A 23127-nucleotide genomic window follows, 5' to 3' on the forward strand; every position below is an offset into this window, starting at 1 on the left:
AAAACAAAAAATTTAAGAAATTATAAGAGGTTCCTTTAACATCACTTCAACCTCTAGATTTAAAAAATGAGATCTTATCTGTCCAAAGGATCTTTACTGTTAGATTAAGAAGAGAAGCTATATTTAAAATGCAATTTTACTTATTTCAATCACTTATTTTACTTATATTTAGTTTTTTAATGTTTTACACTTAACAGTAATAACTTTAAAAATATTTTGTGTTTTAGACCTTTGAATTGAACTGACTTTTCCATCTTTTTGGCAGATAAATACAAACTACTAAACTAAAAAATAAGAACAACTCAAGAAATAATAACCAACAGAAGAGAAAAACAAGGCAGTGTCTTCCATGTGGCAGAAATAAAGGCTACTACTAATCAATCATTAAGTATTTAAATCCATGCCAATGTAATTTCTTACATCTTGATTATTATAATTGGGGATATCAGTTTTAAAGGAAAAGTAGAGAAACATACAGAACTATTAAGGTTTTCAAATTATAAACTCAATTTTTATCTATAGGGCTTCTTTGCTTTGGAGTTATTGGTTAAATTTGTTATTCTCTTTGGTTTTACTTTTCTCACTTGGACATTAGCCCAACTCTGTGTTGTTTTAACATTAAGCACTATGAGGTCCTTGAAGGGGGACCATGGTCTTTAAGTCTTTGTGTTCTAAGTGTTGAGCACATGGCCTGAGAGACAGTATTTGCTGAATCAATGAATGCCACTTCCAAACAGGTGTTTTAAAACTCCTATACTTAAAAAAAAGAAAAAAGTTTATTTATTTTGAGAGAGAGAGAGAGCGTGCACACGCACAAATACACAACAGGGGAGGGGCACAGGAGAGGGCAAAAGAATCCCAAGCAGGCTCCATGCTATCAGCACAGGGCCCAATGTGGGGCTCAGTCCCATGAACCATGAGATCATGACCTGAGCTGAAATCAAGAGCTGGACGCTTAACCAGCTGAGTCATCCAGGCACCCCTAAAACTCCTATGCTTTTAAATATAGAAAAAGAATTACATACAGTCCCTATCCGAAGAATAGTTTGGATTTTTAAAAGCCACCACTTACTCCTTTTCAAAAAGCTGCCAGTCATTCTACAATGTGCTTTGCATGCTTTCTCAATCTTCACAATCTAAAGGGGTATTACTACTTTTCTCTTTTACAGATAGGTGGTGAAAGTGGAGCTTACCCAAGTTACTTGTTCAAAATCATGTAGCTGGGGAAAAAAGATATATACATAGAAGATCTCTCTCTCTCTTTCTCTCTCTCTCTCAAATTTCACACAAATTGTGCTGGTATTTCTACTGTGTCCTGAGTCGCAACAAGGAATATGTCTCACCTCCATTTTCTCCTTCTTGTCCCACAGACAAATCTCTAGAACTATATGGTCCAGTATGGTAGCAACTGGGTCTATGTGGCCACTGAGCACTTGAAATGTGGCTAGTGCAACTGAGAAACTTAATTTTAAATTTCTTTTAATTGTAATTAAATTTAAATTTAAAAGCTTAAGCAGCATAGAATATTTTTTCATTAAACATAAATTTATTGTTTTGGTACGGCTACATTTTTTCACTTTAACTGTTGAAAATTTAGCACCTGAATTGAGATATATTTTCAGTATATGATATACATCAGATTTTGAAGACTTAGTACAAAAAAAAAATAAGAAAATATCTCAATAATTATATTCATTATGTGTTTAAATTACAGTATTTTGGATATATCAGGTTAAAACTTATAAATTAATTTCATGTTTCCTTTTACTTTCTTCATTAGCTACTAAATAATATCTCACAAAATTACATATGTGCTAACATTACATTTCTATTGGACAGGAAAATCCTCTTTCCATTCCCCTCGGCTCACAATCCCAGGGAATTACTCCTCCTCTTATCTTTGCTCCAGAGGTAAAAGGCATTTCTTTCCCATTTCCACAATCAAGAATGAAATAGAAGGGGTGCCTGGGTGGCTCAGTCAGTTGAGCTTCTGACTTCGGCTCACGTCATGATCTGACCGCGGGATCATCTGACCTCGTAAAGCTCTGTGTTGACAGCTCAGAGCCTGGATCCTGCTTCAGATTCTGCATCTCTGTCTCTCTCTATGAGTTCATGACCTGAGCTGAAATCAAAAGTCAGATGCTCAATCAACTGAGTCACCCAGGTGCCCCTAAATGTTTTCATTTAAATGAACCACTTTCCTTGTACCATTTGCAATTAACCACGCCCCCCCCCAACTCCCACCCCAGCCTACTCTCACCCCTTACAACCACTGAATGGATTTTACCTTCTAAAGATTTTGATTTTTTGATGAGGAAAAAAGTTTGTAAATCCCAGATATCTGTTTCCACTGAGTTTTTGCAAATTCCTAGTTAGAATTACCTCCTTTATCTGATCTGTAATTTCCATCAGAAACTGTTCCTCCGACTGACTTCCTTGACCCTGTCTCATGGCAGGGGTATGTCTGCTTTGAACTGACACATCCATTAAAGAATCACACATATAATAAGACCTTATAATCACTTAGATGTTAGAAAAAAGATATCTAAGCTTGTCAGAGACTTCTGTCAGTTCAGGAATAAAAGTGACGTGCAACTAATTTTGACTTTTGAAGGAGCTTTCTGCCTTCTAATTCTCAGCTGTATTAATTAAATGAGGGATTATTGGGGCGCCTGGGTGGCTCGGTTGGTTAAGCGTCCGACTTCGGCTCAGGTCATGATCTCACAGTCCGTGAGTTCGAGTCCCACGTCGTGCTCTGTGCTGACAGCTCAGAGCCTGGAGCCTGTTTCAGATTCTGTGTCTCCCTCTCTCTATCTGCCCCTCCCCTGTTCATGCTTGTCTTTCTCTGTCTCAAAAATAAATAAACGTTTAAAAAATAAATAAATGAGGGATTATTATAGTAGTTAAAATCAACCATGAAGCATAGGAGGAGGTGGTAAAGAGCAAATAGTTTTCTTTTCCTTTTTCTTTTTGCATTTGCCATACTCTCTCCCTTCTTCACCACACAGAGGACCACTTAGGAACAAAAACAATCATCTTTAGACAGAAGTTATTCCTAAAAAAGTTCTGACATGTTAAATTTGTAATGCTCATTAGAAATTCTAACGGCAATGTTGAGCCAACAGTTGAATACATGATTCTGGAGTTTGCAGCAGAAGTTCAGACTAGAGATCAATTTAAAATTGACAGTGTAGGGTCACCTGGGTGGCTCAGTCAGTTAAGTGTCTGACTTTGGCTCAGGTCATGATCTCAAAGTTTCTGAGTTTGAGCCCTGCATCAGGCACCGTGGAGCCTGCTTGGGATTCTCTCTTTCTCCATCTCTCTCTCCACCCCTCCCTCTCTTTCTCTCTCAACATAAATAAACTTAAAAAAAAAATTGACAGTGTATAGATGGAATTTAAAGCCATGATATCAGATGAAATCATGTAGGGAGTGAACGATGAAGAATATGATAAGAATAAGGACAAATGATTAATGCATTCAGTGTAGAACACTGTTATAAGCACTTTACATATATATTCAGTCTTTACAACCACTGTAGTAGGTAGCTACTTTCATGATCCTTAATTTATAAATGAGGAAACTGAATCTCGGAGAAATTATTTTCTTTTGATCAAACGGTCAGCAAGTGGTAGAGCTGGGATTGAAAGCCAGGCAGAGAGGAAGTAAACACTGAATGTTAGAATCTTGGGACACTCCAATTTTAAGCATTCAGGGAGATAAAGAACCAGCAAAGGAGATGAGGAGGAGGTTCCAGTGGGTAGGAAGAGAAGCTCTTTTCAAGAGCCCAGAGGATAAAATGGAGAAAATGCTCAGTGGCATCCAATGCTGCTGGCAAGTCAAAGTAAGATGAGAACCAAACATTAACATTTGCATTTAACAAAGTGGCTCTAATTAATGACTTTGACAAAGGTTATTTTGAAGCAGTGGTGGAGTTAAAGCTCAGAGTCAGTCCAAGAGAGGATAAAAGAGGCATTTAAGTTCAACTCTGGAGTTCAGCACAGATAACATCCCATTCCCAGTCATAGATATTCACATATAGATATGAATTAAAGCAGCAGCGAAGATTTGTTGTACAGACAAAATAGAGATTTGATTGGGAGCTTAGTGAGGAAAAGATATGGGAAATTTTAATAGCTATTTTCAAGGAGAACAAACTTGATTTCCCTTCTCTTGGCATTAAGTCTTGATCTTTCCTTCATTTAAAAAATTTCCAAGGGGTTGGCTCAGTTGGTTAAGTGTCTCACTCTTGATTTCCGCTCAGGTCAAGATCTCGTGGTTCGTGGGTTTGAGCCTCATATGGGGCTCTGTGCTGACGGTGCAGAGCCTGTTTGGGATTTCTCTATCCCTCTCTCTCTCTCAAAATAAATAAATCAAAAAAATTTTTTTCAAAGCTCCGAAATTGTCTACCTCCTCTCTTCAAAATAAAATTTTTCCAGGACCATGTTTTATGTGTCTACTCATCCCCAGCCTGGCACAGAACCATCCAAGTAAGGTACAAACGAAAGTGTGATAAATGACTCACATCCTAAATACTGAATATCTTACCCTGAAGTTATGGTTGATACTTGTTGTTCCCATAATAAGCCCATACTTTTCTTTGCGTACTTCACCTATTTAAATTGATAAACGTTTTTTACTCATCTTTTTAAAGTCATGTACAAGACCTTGGTTTTTCTATTATTGAAGGTATTTTCAATAGTTTATTCTCTATTCCTTTCTTTGTCACCCATCATTACATAGTATAAGACTTTACCTTTGAGTCCACAGAACACCTTATTTTCATTTGCCATACTTTCCTAATGTATTTTATCTATATGGGATTGTCTTGTCCCTTTCCCAAGCTGCCTGTTAATTCCTCCCGGATGAGAACTGTCACGTTTTAATTCCTTACAGTACAGCAAGTATCAGTATATATTTTTTGAATTAATGTGTGAATAGTAAAGCTATTTGATTTGAATGATACTGACCTGTACTAAATAATACTGTCGCTAACCTTAGACAGTGGGACCTCTCATTCCACATGGCAACAACTGCACAATGCTTTTAGCTTAGAGACATAATTTTTTTAGCTAGATGAAAGGTGAAGAAACACATCAAAATAATAACTAAACACAATGAAATTCAAAAACTTCAGGGCTTGTTGGTTTGCTTTCTTTAACTTTTTAAATGTTTATTTATTTATTTTTTTTTTTTAAATTTTTTTTTTCAACGTTTATTTATTTTTGGGACAGAGAGAGACAGAGCATGAACGGGGGAGGGGCAGAGAGAGAGGGAGACACAGAATCGGAAACAGGCTCCAGGCTCTGAGCCATCAGCCCAGAGCCCGACGCGGGGCTCGAACTCACGGACCGCGAGATCGTGACCTGGCTGAAGTCGGACGCTTAACCGACTGCGCCACCCAGGCGCCCCTAAATGTTTATTTATTTTTGAGAGAGAACAGACAGAGAGTGCGCACTCAAATGCACGGGGTGGTAGGGAGGGGCAGAGAGAGAGAGGGAGATACAGAATCCAAAGCAGGCTCCAGGCTCCAAGCTGTCAGCACAGAACCTGACGTGGGGCTCCAATCCACAGACCATGAGATCATGACCTGAGCTGAAGTCAGATGCTTAACCAACCGAGCCACCCAGGCACCCCTGTTGGTTTGCTTTTTTTGGCTATTTTATACTTTTTAAATATATGTAGTTAATAATGAACTCACCTACTAATTGCTTATTTCATAACATACATGAATCAGTGAGTATTCTTTTAGTTTACATTATTTCTGATCTCTGGTTCATACAATTATAGAGATTAGGCTGCTAACTCAGTTATGGAAACAGCTTTCACTAGTGCCTAGAGGTAAGAAAACCAGAGGGATATTGATTATATCCTTTAGTTAAGGATTTCCCATATAATGGTGAATGGTAGAATCTTGAAAACTGAGATTTCAGATCTGTTGCAAATGTCTGAAATGAAATATTAACATATTTCCTCAAGACTTGAATGAAATAAAATAGTATAACATTATATTATATAAACATATAATAGAGGCTGTTGGCAGATGCCAAAATAAGGAAGGCAGAAGGGTATTTGCTGCCATTACTTTCCACTGTACACTTGACTTTACAGTTTGCCTTTTACTACTTCACCCAAAATACTTAGTTACAAATTTGCCAGAGTGATTCAGTGGGTGAACTTCCCTATGACAAGAATGAATGACTCTTTTGAGGTTTTAAACCACAGATTACCCATTTCATTCTTTTTTAAGGATGAATACTATATTTTCTAACCCCCTAAGCCATCCATGTTACATTCCATATACAGAGGCTACCAGAATTTTAAATCTAAAACCAAACAAACAAAACCCAGAAACAAGAAACATATTACAGATGAGAAAATTTAGGCCCAGGAATCTTGTCATGTATCCCAGAAGTAGTTATCATCAAATCACAGAACTAGTTATCATCAAAACTACAACTCAAATAGAATCACCTTACCTCCACTTTCTATACCTTTTCTTCTTCTTCTTCTTCTTCTTCTTCTTCTTCTTCTTCTTCACACAAGGATAGTAATTTGAATGATTTGGGGATTCTGGGAATGTAATATTTAGCAGAGAATACATTTTTTTTTTTTAATCTGCCATTGGGTCCACCCTCTTTTAAAACGAAAATACCTTTAGGAAGTAAAAATAATATTTGGAACGCACTTTAGAAAGGTATTTCCCCATATTTTGAGATCAGTAGCTGCTCTCTCACACAGATAGTGATCGCCATTCTATTAGTGTGGGGTCCTGTGACAGAGGAGTCCAAGCAGCTGGTGAAGCAAGGCTAGGTAGCTGGAGGCTTCATTTGGGCGGTGGTGTTCTGTAAACCTGCTTGGGGCCAGGCAATTGGAAGATATGGGTAAAGAGTGACTATCTTCCTAAGGGGCCATTTCTCTGAACAGGTAGATCAGTGGTTCTTAACTGCAGGTGACTTTGCCACCAGGGGACCTTTGGCAACGTCTAGAGACATTTTGTTGGTCACCAATGGGGGTAGTGGTACTACTGGCACCCAATAGGGAGAGACCAGGGATGCTGCTAAACATCCTACAATGCACCGAACAGCCCCCGTGACAAATTAGCTGTTCCAAATTCAATAGCGCTAAGACTGGGAAACCCTGTGCCAGAGGAAGAACTCATTGAGGAGCTTAGAGGAAGCTTCTTGAATTATTATTTACTTTACGCATTTAAGAGAAAATAGGTCACATACATGCCTTTTTTATTTCCTTTTGGGATGTGACTAACCGTTTCTAAGGAGTCCTGGAGACTTTTTGTGGATTTCCTTGCACTGCATACGGGGTGGCCCAGGTAACAGTGCATTCACTCGAGTTTTGTGAAACAGCTGTGGCCCTTCTTCCTTTCCGTTTTTCAGAACTCGGTCCTAGCTGCTAGCTTTTTGGAGTTTTCTGCCGTAACAGAGAATTCTGTGGGACGCTACACATATCCAGGTGTTTAAGTATGTCATGGTTCTCTAAACAAATGTTAGATTGTGTGACGTGCCTCACAGAACACTGGAGTTGCCTCAACGGGAATCAGATTTTCTTCAGGAGCTGACTGACGGGCAGTCAGGGAGACTAAGGTCAAGGGCTCTCCCGACTACAGCCCGCGTCGGACTAAGTCTCAGGGAAATCTTATGTCCCCACACGGCTCGGCCGGGCGGCTCAACCTCAAAGCGGTCGCCTCACGCGGACGAGCAAAAAGCAGCTCGCGTCTCACTTAAGAGGCGCGCGAGTGCGCGCGACCCACGGCTCGGGGCTGCGGGGCGGACCAACGAGTGGGCCCTCCCTCCACGCCGGCGCGGGATTGGGCGAACCGCGCCAGCCTCCCGGCCTAGCAGCGGGCGGGGCGCGCCGAGGAGGGAACTGGGATAGGCGCGCCCGCTGCGCCAGCGTGCCGGGGGCGCGTGCGCGGTCTCGCGGCGGCCGCGGGGGCCGGTCTCGCGCGGTCTCGAGGCGGAGTTGCTGGCGGCGGTGGCGGCGGTGACGGCGGCGACTGGCGGTGGGGCGCAGGCGGGGTCTAAGGATTGTGAGGTGGGGAATCGGGAGTTTCTGGGTTCTTTATCCGGTATTTTAAGTGCCGCAGGGGAGCTGTCGTTTGTGCAGTGTGTGGGAGCGGCCGGGGCGGGAGGATCGCCGGCCGCCGTGGCGCAGAGGTAAGAGGACCAGCGGCGGCTCTGTGTAGAGATCTTAATCAACAGGTCCCCGGGAGCGCGTCGGGGGAGGGGCGGCGGGGCTTGTCCCCTCCCCCACCCGCCGCTCGCACTGCCCGGGCGGGACCGGCGGCTGCTCTGCTGGCGTCTCCAGGCGGCGGGAGCCGCAGGCTGGCGGCGCAGGGCGTGAGCCCAACCTTTGTCCCCCGGGGGGAACGCTGGCAGGCCCTGCCCGCTCCCTCTGCCTTGGCGTGGGACCACCCTGGCGGGGGCTCCTGCCTGCTCGGCCCGAGACGCCGGAGGCACAGCAGGGAGTCCCCTCTTCTCTGCGCCCCCGCCCCCGAGTTCGCGACTCCTGGGACTCCCCCTAAAGCGGGAAGGGGAGATCGGCGGGGCGAACACTTTCCTTTAGAAGACGGAATGTAGTCAGCGTTCCTCTGCCTGACTCAGCTCCTGGTATTCGGCTGCTCTTTGCGTTCTTTAAACAAATAAACAGTTCCTACTTCCTTGTGTCCACTTTTAAAGAAAACCCTAATGTCGTTAATGGTTTCTGATAATTTACTTCAAGTTTGCAAGGTGAACTTTGAAGCCTGTAAATTGTTGTAACCTTCATTTAATGAAAGACGCTTTAAATAATCTTTGGTGCAAATTATGTAACTTCGTAATAATAATAACAACTCACCTTCTGTTTAGTTGATGGGCATACAGTAATGTGTACGGAATTTAGGTTTCGGTCGGAAGGTTTTTCTTGGCAGTGGCGCTAAAATTAAAATCTGATAGCTAGGTTTTTAGAAGTATGTAAGTGTGTGTTTTATCTCCTTGCTTGTTTAGAATTGTAAGGATTTAGATTTGGAAAGCCCATAGAACAGGACTTTTGAAATACTGATTTTCTTGACAAGGTAAAAGGTGTTAATATTTCTGATTTTTAAAAAAGTAATCTCATGCTTTAATAATAGTATCCTAATTATGCCTTTGGAATATACCAGAAGTTAATAACCTATTAAATTCTGCAGTAGGAGCAAATGACATGTGGTTATTGGTGTCTTTGATGTTTAAATATTGGTGGTAATGAAATTGTTAAGTAAGCTTTTTTTGAATTATGAACTACCTTGTGTGTGCGTGTGTGGGTTTTTTTTTTTTTCACTAGTTCCCTGTGGACATGGCATAATAAACTTTAAAAGGCTCTTTAAACTATTGTAGTAGGCTGAAGCTATTAAATTATAATGTAAGATCTTTATAGATGAACAGGCAAAAATACGAAAAGCAATTCATTATTTTATCTTTTTTAAAAAAATAATTTTTATCATGTATCTAAATGACTTTTGGTAGACAGACCTGAACTTGACAAGTAAAGATGGACTCATTAATAATATTAACTTGATTTAGAATATCAAAATGGGAGAATTTTACCTGAGGGTGACCCAAGTCAGTATGGTGGGTTTTGCGGTTTATATGCTCTTTCTAAATTATGATCTTGATTAAAAAGTTCATCACAAACGAGGAAATTTGGTCCATTTTATGTATCAATATACTAAGATGTTCTGTTTCTCTGGTAGTTTCTGATTTCAGGGTGTCTGAGAAAAAACAGTTTCTCAACATAGATTCTTTATAATTCTTGATTATATATTTATTGAATTATAGAATTCTTGAGTTGGAAATAATCTTAGTGTTGTATAGCTTAACGTCTTCATTTTCTAGGAAAAGGAAAGTGAGGTTTATAGAGTTAAGGAGTCCATAGTTTGACTGCTTATTAGTGGCAAAGTTGAAACTAAATGCTGAATACTTGTCTCCAGATTCCAAGTACAGTGCTCTTTTCACTATATACTATTGTTAGATAAACAAACCAGTAAACTATTCTTCTCAAAATCATATATGTAGCTAGCACGATTGAATCTTCCTGCATTTCTTTTCTTTTTTTAAATAACCACTCAATGCAATTACTTCACTGCTTTCAGTTTTTCAATTATTTTGTTTTCAGATTTTCAGTATTTTAAACAATGTTTAGTGAATATCTTTGTGCATGTTTCCTTAAGCACATGTATGAGGGTTTCCCTAGAAAGTATACCTACCTGTAGGTGGAATTGCTGGGCCATAAGTTGATGTGCATTTTCAGCTTTGCTAGCTGCTATCACATTATCCTCTAAAGTTGTAACAATTTGCATTACTGCCAACAGTATACAAGTCATCCTTGCCCGCAGTTGGAATTGTTAGGTGGCATGGTCAGATAATTAATTTTATGCCAATCTGATAAATGATGTTTTGTTTTCTTTGTTTTAAAAAGATTTTAACTTTATTTTTAATTTACATGAAATGAAATTAATGCTTTTTCTTGGACAATTGTTTTGACAAATGCATAGAGCTGTGTGACTACCAAAATCGGGTACAGATCCAGCACCCAAAATTCCCTTAAGCTGCTCTTCTGTAATCAACCCTTCTTTCACCTGTAACCCTTGGCAATTAATGACCTGTTGTCTTCCCCTGGAGTATGTCTTTTCTAGACTATCATATAAACGGAATCAATTAGTGTTTATTTAGCCTTTTGAGTCTTGTTTCTTTCATTTAGCATAATACAGTTGGGTATTCATCCATGTTGTGAGGCTATCAGCAATTCCTTCTGTTTTACTGCTGAATGTAGTATTCCATTGTATGGATTTACCACAGTTAGCTTATTTGCCAGTTGAAGGATATTTGAGTTAGTTTTTTAAATTAAAAAGAGTTTTTTAACCATGAAAAAGCTGCTATAAATCTCTAGGAACAGTTTTTGTGTGAACATAAGTCTTCCTTTCTGGGTCATATGGTAAGTGTGTGTTTAAACTTAAAAACCGGTGTGTGGTAGGCAGAATAATGGCCCACAAAGATAGCTTAATCCCTAGAACCTGTGAATAAATTAGGTTACTCGGTAAAGGCAAAATAAAGTTGCAGTGGAATTAAGGTTGCTAATCAGTTGACTTTAAAATAGGGAGGTTATCCTGGATTGTCTAGGTAGATCCGATGTATCATGAAAGTGCTTTTTAAAAGGGAAAGAGAGAAGCAGTATAGTAAGAAAAAAAAAAAAAAAAAGATGTAAAACAGAAGCAGCACCAGAGGGATAGATGGAAGAGTTCTTGGTTTTGAGGATGGAGAGAGGAGTCAGTCATAAACTAAAGGAATGTGGTCTTTAGAAGTTGGAAAAGGCTAGGAAATGGATTAACAGAACACAGCTTTGCCAGCATCTTGATTATAGCCCAGGGAGACCTATCTCAGATTTTTAACGAAAAGAACTGGAAAATAATAAATTTGTGTTGTTTTAAGCCACTAAGTCTTTGGTAATTTGTTACACAGCATACTTTTCCAAAGAGCCTGAACCATTTTGTATTCCTACCAGCAATGTGTGAAGAATGTTCCAGTTACTTTACATCCTCATCACTATGTATGGTCAGATTTTTTACCTTTACATTCTGATAGGTTTGTAGCCTTATCTCATTGTGGTTTTTATTTGCATTTTCTTGTGACTAATATGTTGAACATCTTTTCATATGCTTATTTACCATCTGTGTATCTTCTTCTGGTGAAGCAAAGTCTTTTGCCCATTTTAAAATTGGATTTTCTTGGGCACATGGGTGGCTCAGTTGGTTGAGCATCTGATTTCAGCTCAGGTTGTGATCTCCCAGTTCATGAGTTCCAGCCCCACATCGGGCTCACTGTTGTCAGCCCGTCAGTGCAGAGCTGGCTTCAGATCCTCTGTTCCCCTCTGGCCCTATCCTGATTGCGCTGTCCCCAAATTGGACTTTCTTAATGATGAGTTTTGAGTTTTTCATGGTCCTTTGTCAAACAGGTGATTTGCAGTGATTTTTCTGCTAGTTTGTGGCTTGCCTTTTCCATTCTCATAACCGTGCTTTTTGAAAACAGGTTTTACATTTTGATGAAGTGCAAAGTATCAGTATTTGTGTGTGTGTGTGTGTGTGTGTGTATCTCTTGGCATTGTATATAAGCACTCTGTCTAACCCAACGTCACACAGGTTTTTCCTGTTTACAAGTTTTATAGTTTTATATATATTAAATTTAGATCTGTTTTCCTTTTTGAGTTAATTTTTACATAAAGAGAATTTAGGGTTGAGTTTCATTTATTTGTCCAGTTGTTCCATGACCATTTGTTGAAAAGACTATATCCTTTCTCCATTGAATTGCCTTTGTCTCTTGGTCAAAAAACATTTGACTACATTTTTATGGGCCTATTTCTAGACTCTTGTGTTTCATTGATCTGTTTGTTTGTCTATCCTTTACCAATATCACAATATCTTGATTACTATAGTTTTAAAACAAATCTTGAAATCAGGTAATGTGAGTTCTCCCATATTTATTCATTTTTAAAAATTGTTTTAGTTATTTTAGTTCTTTTGCCTTTCCATGTAAATATTAGGATCCTCTTGTTAATATCCACACAAAAAAATATGCTAGGATTTTGAATGGGATTGTGTTTTATAGATAAACAAGGATGATTGATATCTTAACAAAATTGAGTTTTTCCAGTAAGAACATAGTATTTTTCTCCATTTACCTAGGTCTTCCTTTCATATATGTTTTGTAGTTTTCAACATATAAATCCTGTAAGTACTTGATTAAATCTATACTTAAGTATTTCAATTTTTTGGTCCTAATATAAATGATTTTTTAAAAAAGCATGGGTTCTAATTGATCATTGCTAGTATATAGAAATATAATAGATTTTTTTTGTATTGACTTTGTACCCTCAGTTTTTACCAGACTCGTTCATTAGTTCTAGGGGTGTTTGTTTGTTTTTTGGTGGATTTCCTGGGGTTTTCTAAGTAGACAGTCATGTCATCTGTGAATAAAGAACTGTTTCTTTCTAATCTGATGCCTTTTCTTTTTTTGATTTATTGCACTTACTGCACATCTCACATTCTAATGAGATGTTTGAATAGGAGTGATGAAAGGAAACATCTTTGCTTTGTTTACAGTCTTTCTTAAAGGGAGATCATTCAGTCTTTCACCTTTAAATATGATGTTAGCTGTAGATAATTTCATAGATTCTCTAAATCAAGTTAAGGAAATTTTCTCTGAGGTTGCCTGGGGTTTTTTCATGAGTAGATGTTGAATTTTGTCAAATGCCTTTTCTGTATCTGTTGAGGTAATCATGTGGGTATCTTTTCTGAAATCTGTTAATATGGTGACTTACACTAAGCAATTTTCAAATGTTGAACTAGCCTTGCATATTTCTAGGAAACCTCTGGAGTTGTTTCAAATAAAAGTAATTTTGGGTTATTTTTCTTTGACTTGTATACATTAGCATTTATTCTTAACAATGAAGAAGGAAACTGAATATAAGATTTTGTGAGAGGTGTGCCCGGGTGGCTCAGTCAGTTGAGTGTCGGACTCAGGTCATGATCTCGCGGTCTGTGAGTTCAAGCCCCATGTCGGGCTCTGTGCTGACAGCTCAGAGCCTGGAGCCTGCTTCAGATTCTGTGTCTCCCTCTCTCTCTGCCCCTCCCCCGCTCATGCTCTGTCTCTCTCTCTCTCTCTGTCAAAAATTAATAAACATTAAAAAAAATTTTTTTTTTAATTTTGTGAGTGAAGTGTTTTTTTGTTTTTTTTTTTTTTTAACGTATATTTATTTTTGGGAGAGCAAGACAGAGACAGTGCGAGCAGGGAAGGGGCAGAGAGAGAGGGAGACACAGAATCTGAAGCAGGCTCTGGGCTCTGGAGCTGTAACCCATGAACCATGAGATCATGACCTCTAACCCATGAACCATGAGATCATGACCTGAGCTGAAGTTGGACACTTAACCAGTTGAGCCGTGCAGGTGCCCTGCGAGTAAAGTGTTTATAAAGGCAGAGGAGTCAAGATATTCCTTAATAGTTATGTACATTTTACATATTGGTAGGACTTAAGTTTTCTTGGTCTATACTGGAGTTTGTACACTGTAGTTTACCACTGCAGGACTCTTGTCTAAAATTACTAAATGAAGGAAGAAAATATTATTTGTATCATTGTAATCAAATACTTCTCATGCTAATTTAGGAAAGCTGTTTAAATTTATTTGAATGCTGAAGTAAATTTGGAATGAAGATGAAATTATTTAATTAGAAGATTTTTACTTGGAATAAAAGCAATGGGAATTTTAAATTTTTTTTTTTAATGTTTGTTTATTTTTGAGAGACAGAGCATGTGAGCAGGGGAAGGACAGAGAGAGGGAGACACAGAATCTGAAGTAGGCTCCAGTCTCTGAGCTGTCAGCACAGAGCCTGACGCAGGCTCAAACTCATGATCCGTTAGATCATGACCTAAGCTGAAGTCACATGCTCAACCGACTGAGCCACCCAGGCACCCCAAAAGCAATGGGAATTTTAAAAAACAACAAAAACCCAGCCTCTTTCCTCACATCAGAAAATCAACCACAGACCTTTGAGAAATCACATAAATGCTTGTCTTAGTGTAGAATGAATTTAGCGATGTATTAAATAAAAAATATGAAGTGAAATATAAGTTACCTGTAAGAAAAAGACTCTTTTTTGCTGTACTGAAGATGTTCCTTCATGCCAATTTTGGGTATATGGTAAAAAGATGCATGTTCATTTTAACATTTGGAATTGTGAAGTTTTTCCTCCATCAGTTCAAACTAAACCTTCATTATGAAAATAAAGTTTCAGTAATTTCATAATCAAGCTGTTTAATTTCAACATTTTTATAAGTTTGCGCTTATATGATTTAATCATAAAATTCAAGCATTGTGGCCTCTGTCTCATATAATTTTAAAGTTTTCTTTTTAGTTTACTAGTTGTCCCAAGACCCTGAACATTGAAGTTTTGAGGCCTCTGAGGTTCTTGGCAATTTTGATCCTTTAAGACAAGGGTTGACAACTTTCTGTAAAGGGCCAAGATAGTAAATACTTAAGCTTTGGGGGCCATATCATTTCTATTGCAAGTACTCAACTCTGCTGTTGCAGTGTAAAGGCAGCCAAAGAAGTGAATGTTCCAGTAAAACTTTATAAAAACAGGGTTTGCCTGACTTGACCTGTGGTTTTAGTTTGCCTACTTTTGTTTTGGGCAAAAAGTCAGCAGGAGAAATGAAAATAATTGTAGTAATGTAGTGGTAAGAGCATTAGGATGAGCTTAGTTGGGAAATTAGTCCATGCTGTAATTCCCAGCCAGGCTCTCACTTTCCTCGTCTGTAACATGTAGCTGCCTCAGAAGATGATTAAAAAGATTAAAATAAGGTATTGAAGGCCCTGAGCAAAATATTCTGACAGGTGGTAGATACTTAATAAGTATTTGCCCCTCCTCCTCCAATTTTGTTGCTGTGTAATGCTTTGTGATCAACAGATATTAAATAATTAAGGAGATTCAGGTTTTTTACAGTTTGTAGTATATCTAAAGTTATTCCAAATATTAGAAATTATTAGAATAAGGATTAGAAATAATTGTGTTTATAGCTAAATTGCTTTGAATTATTATTATTATTATTTTTTTAATGTTTATTTTTGAGAGAGAGCACAAGCAGGGGAGGGGCAGGGAGAGAGGGAGAAAGAGGATCCGAAGCGGGCTCTGTGTTGACAGCAGAGAGCCTGACATGGAACTTGAAACACGAACTGTGAGATCATGACCTGAGCCAAGGTAGGATGCTCAAACTGACTGAACCACCCAGGTGGTCCGACATTAGATTGTATTAAGAGAACTTACTAGTTGTTCAAAATTGGAAGCAGGATCATGGAATTAACTCAATAGTATGCAAGTGACTTTAAGGATTGAGTTTATAATGTTTAAGAATTACAAATTTATTTAAATATATCATAGTTTATTTAACCATATTACTTTATTGTTGGTGGACCTATGAGTTGTTCCTAGTTTTTGGTTGCTATGAGTATTATGAGTGTTCTGTACATTCATCATGGTGTATATAAGTACATGTGTTTCTCTAGGGCTGTGCTCTCCAGTATCCAGTATGGCAGTCACTAGCACATGTGACTATTTAAATGTAAATTAACTGAAATTAAAAATTCAGTTCCTCTGTTGCAGGAGCAACATTTCAAGTGCTCAGTAGCCATATATGGCCAGTGGCTATGTTATTATTTGCACAGTGTAGATGTAGAATTTTTCCATTATTATAGAAAGTTCTATTGGACAATAATGTTCCCAAGTATATAATTAGGAATGAAATTATTGGATGATAAGGTATAGATGTGGTCAGTTTATTAGATAATGCCAAACTTTTTCAGTGTGATTCATTTTATTAATACATACTTCTAGCAGCAAACTATTGCGTTTCCTTAAATTGCCTTACTGAAATTGCATAAATTCCACTTTATTAATACTGGACATGTAAATTTAACTAATGTTTTGTGAATCTGATGGTTCTTTGGACCCTTCACCTGTAACACACACACTATTGGGCGGAGAGTATTAGGGGATTCATGGAAATTAGGTCGTGAACCCCAAATTCAAACCTCTAACTCACGTGATTCATCTAAGGACTATATATATATCCTACAGATACTTTTCAAAAAAATTTTTTTTCCTTTCTAAGTTTATTTATTTATTGGGGGCAGACAGAGAATCCCAAACAGGCTCACTGTTGTAAGTGCAGAGCCTGACATGCGCTCAGTTTTACAAACCTTGAGATCATGACCTGAGCCAAAATCAAGAGTCTGATGCTTAACTGACTGAGCCAGTCGCCCCTACAGATGTTTTTCAAAATAATGATTCACTTTAAAAGTAATCAACAGATACTTAAGAGTTTATGAAAGGAAATTTGATAATTCTTTGTAGGTATCTTGAAGGGACAGTGTTCCTTTTATACCTTACCATTTAGACATAATACCTTATCCTTTTACACTTAAACTTTATAGTAAAAGTAGTAATTCATTTGGCTAAATCACAGTACTTTTTGCTTTCCCCTAACTCTTACCTAGAACAGTATCTCTTGCCCCATCTCTTAATGTGTTATATAGTATGTATATCCTTTGTGTATATTTTAAGTATTAACAGCTACATTGTAAGGTGTTTGTTAGTATTCTCCCTTTTACAAATGAAGAAACAGAGGCTCAGAGATTAACTGTCTTATCCAAAGTCTTATTGTGAGTGATAGCAAGGATTTGAATTCAGTTTATTTGACTCCAGAGACCTTGGATTTTTCTACTTTGCCTGTATTTTAGTCTGCCTTAAGACTTATTTTAACAGTGTCTTTTTGGTATGATGAAAATCTTTTTGAGGAATGCCATGTTTGATTTAGTGTTTGAATGTACTTGAATTAAAGTGAAGAACCGTGAAACTGTAAATTGTAAGCTCCTTAAGGATTAGGAGCTATTGTCTTTATCTTGATATCTCACTGCTTAATATGGCCCATAGTAGATGCATGTTACCAGTTTGCACTTTTATTATTTGTTTAAATTTTAGCCTTGCTTGTGAGTTTAATAAATATCAGAGACTGTTCTAACCTAGTCACCCCCTGGAACTTGGTAGAATTTGAGATTCAAAATGCAATTCCGTATATCCTGTGTTGACCATAAATGTATTTAATGGCGGTGTCTAACTTTCACATAGTCTTGATTAACTTTCTACAAAGATATAAACATAAACAGATAAATTTGCTAATGGCTTTTTCTTGCTTTTCCAAGGGCCTTTACTGTGTAAAGGCATTACAGTGTAGTTACAGTCCTTGCATAGATTGAGTACTCAGGCTATAGAGTTAGAGTTAATGCTGCGATACCTTCTTGTCCTGTGTGTGACTCTGGGTATGTTAACTTATCAAAGTCTGACTCCTTATTTGCAGAATGGAATTGTATCAGTGCCCAATTCAGAGGGTGGTAGGGGAGGACAAACCTTTTTCTATCCTCTTAGGTTCACTGTGACAAAAGACAGATTAACAGGAAAAGTGGCTTATTACTAACTGTGCATATGGAGATACTCATAGAAAAGAATTGAAGTCCCAAAGAAACAGGCTGAGCAATAAATTGTGGAAAAGTGACAAAACAGAGGAAAAGAGGTTTAGGCCTTTAAGGAATATAAATTGTGGGAAGGTAAGTATGTGGGGAAAACTAATGGAAGATAAAGTTTGTTTTAGTAAGGTTTGTTATACAGATTGAAGTTGGTGCCTTCTCCATTGATAAGAGTAACTTCCCAGGATTGAGTCCTCTTCCTTGTACCTTTACAAAGGGAAGTTTCTGCCTGCTTTTTATTTTTATTTATTTATTTATTTATTTATTTATTTATTTATTTTTAAACGTTTATTTATTTTTGAGACAGAGAGAGACAGAGCATGAACAGGGGAGGGGCAGAGAGAGAGGGAGACACAGAATCTGAAACAGGCTCCAGGCTCTGAGCTGTCAGCACAGAGCCCGACACGGGGCTCGAACTCACGGACCGTGAGATCATGACCTGAGCCGAAGTCGGATGCTTAACAGACTGAGCCACCCAGGTGCCCCTCTGCCTGCTTTTTAACCAGATAAGGGGAGGGCATTGAATTTTTTTTCCCCTGTGTGTACTGTCTTTTTTTCCTTTTTTTTTTTTTTTTTTAAAGAGAGAGAACTGGCACAGAGGAGCTGGGGAGAGGGGCTGAGAGACTCTTAAGCAGCTCCACACCCAGCACAGAGCCTGTGGGCTTGATCTCACAACCAAGAGATCTTGACCTGAGCCAAAATCAAGAGTCTGACACTTAACCAACTGAGCCACCCAAGCACCCCAATTTTTTGTGTTTTTTGAGAAAGCGTGTGAGTGGGGGAGGGGCAGAGGGAGAGGAAGAGAGAACTTTTTTTTGTTTGTTTATTTACTTAGAGAGAGAGAGAGGGAGAGAGAATGGGAGAGGAGCAGAGAGGAGAGAGAGAGTCCCAGGCAGGCTCTACACTGTCAGTGTAGAGCCCAAAGTGGGGCTCAAACTCAAGAACTGTGAGATCATGACCTGAGCCGAATTCCAGAGTCGGCTGCTTAACCGACTGAGCCACCCAGGGGCCAATTAATTTAAATTTTGTTAACATATAGTGCGATATTGGTTTCAGGAATAGAATTCAGTGATTCATCACTTACATACAACACCCAATGCTCATCACAAGTGCTGTCCTTAGTACCCATCTAGCCTATCTCCCACCCACTTTCCCTCCATCAACCCATGGTGCTCTATCATTAAAAGTCTCTTGTGGTTTGTTTCTCTCTGTTTTCTTCCCCCTTTCCCATATGTTGATTTGTTGTTTCTTAAATTTCGCATGAGTGAGATCATATGGTATTTGTCTTTCTCTGATTGACTTAGTTCACTTAGCATAATACATTCTAGCTCCATCTACGTCATTGCAAATGGCAAGATTTCATTCTTTTTGATGGCTGAGTAATATCCATTGTGTATATATTCCACATTATCTCTTCATCAGTTGATATATATTTGGGCTCTGTCTATAGTTTGGCTATTGTTGATAATGCTGTTATAAGTATTGGGGTGCATGTACCCCTTTGAGTCTGTATTTTTGTATCCTTTGAGTAAATACTTAATAGTGGAATTGCTGGATTAAAAGGTAGTTCTATTTTTAGCTTTTTGAGGAACCTCCATACTGTTCTCCAGAGTGGCCACACCAGTTTACATTCCTACCAACAGTGCAAGATTGTTCCCCTTTCTCTGCATCCTTGCCAGTACCTGTTGTTTCTCGTGTTGTTAATTTTAGCCATTCTGACAGGTGTGAGGTGGTATCTCATTATGGTTTTAATTTGTATTTCCCTGATGATGATGTTGAGCGTCTTTTCATATGTCTGTTAGCCATCTGTATTCTTTGGAAAAGTGTTCATGTCTTTTGCCTATTCATTGGATTATTATTTTGGGGGGGAGTAATTGAGTTTGGTAAGTTCTTTATAGATTTTGCTACTAACCATTGACCAGGTATGTTATTTGCAAATGTCTTCTCCCATTCTGTAGGCTGCCTTTTAGTTTTGTTGATTGTTTCCTTCACTATCAGAAGCTTTTTTTTTTTTTTTTTTTTTTAATTTACATCCAAATTAGCCTATAGTGCAACAGTGATTTCAGGAGTAGATTCCTTAATGCCCCTTTAGCCCATCCCCCCTCCCACAACCCCTCCAGTAACCCTCTGTTTGTTCTCCATATTTAAGAGTCTCTTATGTTTTGTCCTCCTCCCTGTTTTTATATTATTTTTATTTCTCTTCCCTTATGTTCATCTGTTTTGTCTCTTAAAGTCCTCATATGAGTGAAGTTATGATATTTGTCTTTCTCTGACTAATTTCGCTTAGCATAATACCCTCCAGTTATATCCATGCAGTTGCAAATGGCAACATTTCATTCTTTTTGATTGCCGAGTAATACTCCATTGTATATATATGTACATGTACTACATCTTCTTTATCTATTCATCCATTGATGGACATTTGGGCTCTTTCCATACCTTGGCTATTGTTGATAGTACTGCTATAAACATCGGAGTGCATATGTCCCTTGGAAACAGCACACCTGTATCTGTTGGATAAATACCTAGTAGTGCACTTGCTGGGTTGTAGGGTAGTTCTATTTTTAATTTTTTGAGGAACCTCCACACTGTTTTCCATAGTGGCTGCACTAGCTTGCATTCCCAGCAGCAATGCAAAAGAGATCTTCTTTCTCTGCATCCTCCCCAACGTCTGTTGTTGCCTGAGTTGTTAATGTTAGCCATTCTGACAGGTGTGAGGTGGCATCTCATTGTGGTTTTGATTTGTATTTCCCTGATGATGAGTGATGTTGAGCATTTTTTCATGTGTCGGCCATCTGGATGTCTTCTTTGGAGAAGTGTCTATTCGTGTCTTTTGCCCATTTCTTCACTGGGTTATTTGTTTTTTGGGTGTTGAGTTTGGTAAGTTCTTTATAGGTTTTGGATACTAACCCTTTATCTGATATGTCATTTTCAAATATCTTCTCCCATTGTGTCAATTGCCTTTTAGCTTTGCTGATTGTTTCCTTCGCTGTGCAGAAGCTTTTTATTTTGATTAGGTCCCAGTAGTTCATTTTTTGCATTTGTTTCCCTTGCCTCCAGAGATGTGTTAAGTAAGAAGTTGCTACAGCCAAGATCAGAGAGGTTTTTTCCTGCTTTCTCGAGGATTTTAATGGCTTCCTGTCTTACATTTAGGTCTTTCATCCATTTTGAGTTTATTTTTGTGTATGGTGTAAGAAAGTGGTCCAGGTTCTTCTGCATGTCGCTGTCCAGTTTTCCCAGCACTACTTGCTGAAGAGACTGCCTTTTATTCCATTGGATAGTCTTTCCTGATTTGTCAAAGATTAGTTGGCCATACATTTGTGGGTCCATTTCTGGGTTCTCTATTCTGTTCCATCGATCTGAGTGTCTGTTTTTGTGCCAGTAGCATACTGTCTTGGTATTACAGCTTTGTAGTATAGCTTGAAGTCCGGGATTGTGATGCCTCCTGCTTTGGTTTTCTTTTTCAAGATTGCTTTGGCTGTTCGGGGTCTTTTCTGGTTCCATACAAATTTTAGGATTGTTTGTTCTAGCTCTGTGAAGAATGCTGGTGTTACTTTGATAGGGATTGCATTGAATATGTAGATTGCTTTGGGTAGTATCGACATTTTAACAATATTTGTTCTTCCTGTCCAGGAGCATGGAATCTTTTTCCATTTTTTTGTGTCTTCTTCAATTTCTTTCATAAGCTTTCTATAGTTTTCGGTGTATAGATTTTTCACCTCTTTGGTTGATTTTATTTCTAGGTATTTTATGTGTTTTGGTGCAATTGTAAATGGGATCGATTCCTTGATTTCTCTTTCTGTTGCTTCATTGTTGGTGAATAGGAATGCAACCGGTATCTGTGCATTGATTTTATATCCTGCAACTTTGCCTAATTCATGGATCAGTTCTAGCAGTTTTTTGGTGGATGTCAGAAGCTTTTTATCTTGATGAAGCCCCAATAGTTTATGTTTGCTTTTGTTTCCCTTGCCTTCATGTCTAGTAAGAAGTTGCTCTGGCCGAGGTCAAAGAGGTTGCTGCCTGTGTTCTCCTTATCCAGGATTTTGATGGGTTTTGATGGTTTCCTGTCTCACATCCATTTTGAATTTATTTTTGTGTATGGTAAGAAAGTGGCCCAGTTTCATTCTTCTGCATGTTGCCATCCAGTTTTCCCATACCATTTGTTGAAGAGACTGTCTTTTTTCCGTGGGGTATTCTTTCCTGCTTTGTTGAAGATTAGTTGACCATATAGTTGTGGGTCCATGTCTGGGTTTTCTGTTATGTTCCATTAATCTGTTTTTGTGCCATTGCCATACTGTCTTGCTGATTACAGCTGTGTAATATAGCTTGAAATCTGGAATCAAGATGCCTCCAGTTTGTTTTTTCTGTTTCAGGATTGCTTTGACTATTTGGGGCCTTTTGTGGTTCCATACAAATTTTAGGATTGTTTGTCTCGCTCTGCAAAAACGATGGTGCTGTTTTGAAAGGAATTGCGTTAAAAATGTAGATTGCTTTGGGTGGTATAGATACTTTAACAGTGTCCTTCCAGTTCATGAGCATGGAATGCTTTTCCATTTCTTTATGTTCTCTTAAACTTCTTTCATAAGTATTCTATAGTTTTCAGAGTATAGATCTTTTAGCTCTTTAGTTAGGTTTATTCCTAGGTATCTTATTGTTTTTGGTGCAATTGCAAATGGGACCGATTACTTGATTTCTTTTTCTGCTGCTTTGTTACTGATGGATAGCAGTGCAACAGATTTCTGCATGTTGGTTTTATATCCTGAGACTTTGCTGAATTCATGTATTAGTTCTAGCAGATTTTTGGTGGAGTCTTCTGGTTTTCTACATAGAGTATCATGTCGTTGACAAATAGTGAAAATTTGACTTCTTCCTCGCCAATTTGGATGCCTTTTATTTTTGTTGTCTGATTGCTGAAGTTAAGACTTCCAGTACTGTGTTAAATATTAATGGTGAGAGTGGACATTTTTGTCTTGTTCCTGACCATAGGGGAAAGGTTCTCTATTTTTCCCCATTGAGGACGATAT

At 38.4% G+C, this 23127-nt stretch overlaps 2 protein-coding genes across 14 annotated transcripts in view; both read left to right on the top strand.

Annotated features, from left to right (window-relative positions):
• GARIN2 (golgi associated RAB2 interactor family member 2) overlaps positions 1-384 on the top strand; it is a 36077-nt gene extending 35693 nt beyond the window's left edge. For all 9 annotated transcript variants that reach the window (XM_045451311.1, XM_045451313.1, XM_045451316.1 and 6 more), the window contains one exon: positions 266-384. Coding sequence is in view for 1 of the 9 variants with exons in the window: in XM_045451315.1 (XP_045307271.1) it covers positions 266-288 (23 nt within the window). In the remaining 8 variants the exon portion in view is untranslated. The remainder of the gene's footprint in view (positions 1-265) is intronic.
• A 7533-nt stretch (positions 385-7917) lies between these two features.
• PALS1 (protein associated with LIN7 1, MAGUK p55 family member) overlaps positions 7918-23127 on the top strand; it is a 94510-nt gene continuing 79300 nt past the window's right edge. The window contains exon 1 of one of the 5 annotated variants that reach the window (XM_045451322.1): positions 7918-8052. The gene's annotated coding sequence lies outside the window, so the exon portion shown is untranslated. The other 4 variants (XM_045451325.1, XM_045451323.1, XM_045451326.1 and 1 more) reach the window with 4 other exon arrangements.

This window comes from Leopardus geoffroyi, chromosome B3 (genome assembly GCF_018350155.1).
Source record: "Leopardus geoffroyi isolate Oge1 chromosome B3, O.geoffroyi_Oge1_pat1.0, whole genome shotgun sequence".
Classification (NCBI taxonomy): Eukaryota; Metazoa; Chordata; class Mammalia; order Carnivora; family Felidae; genus Leopardus; species Leopardus geoffroyi.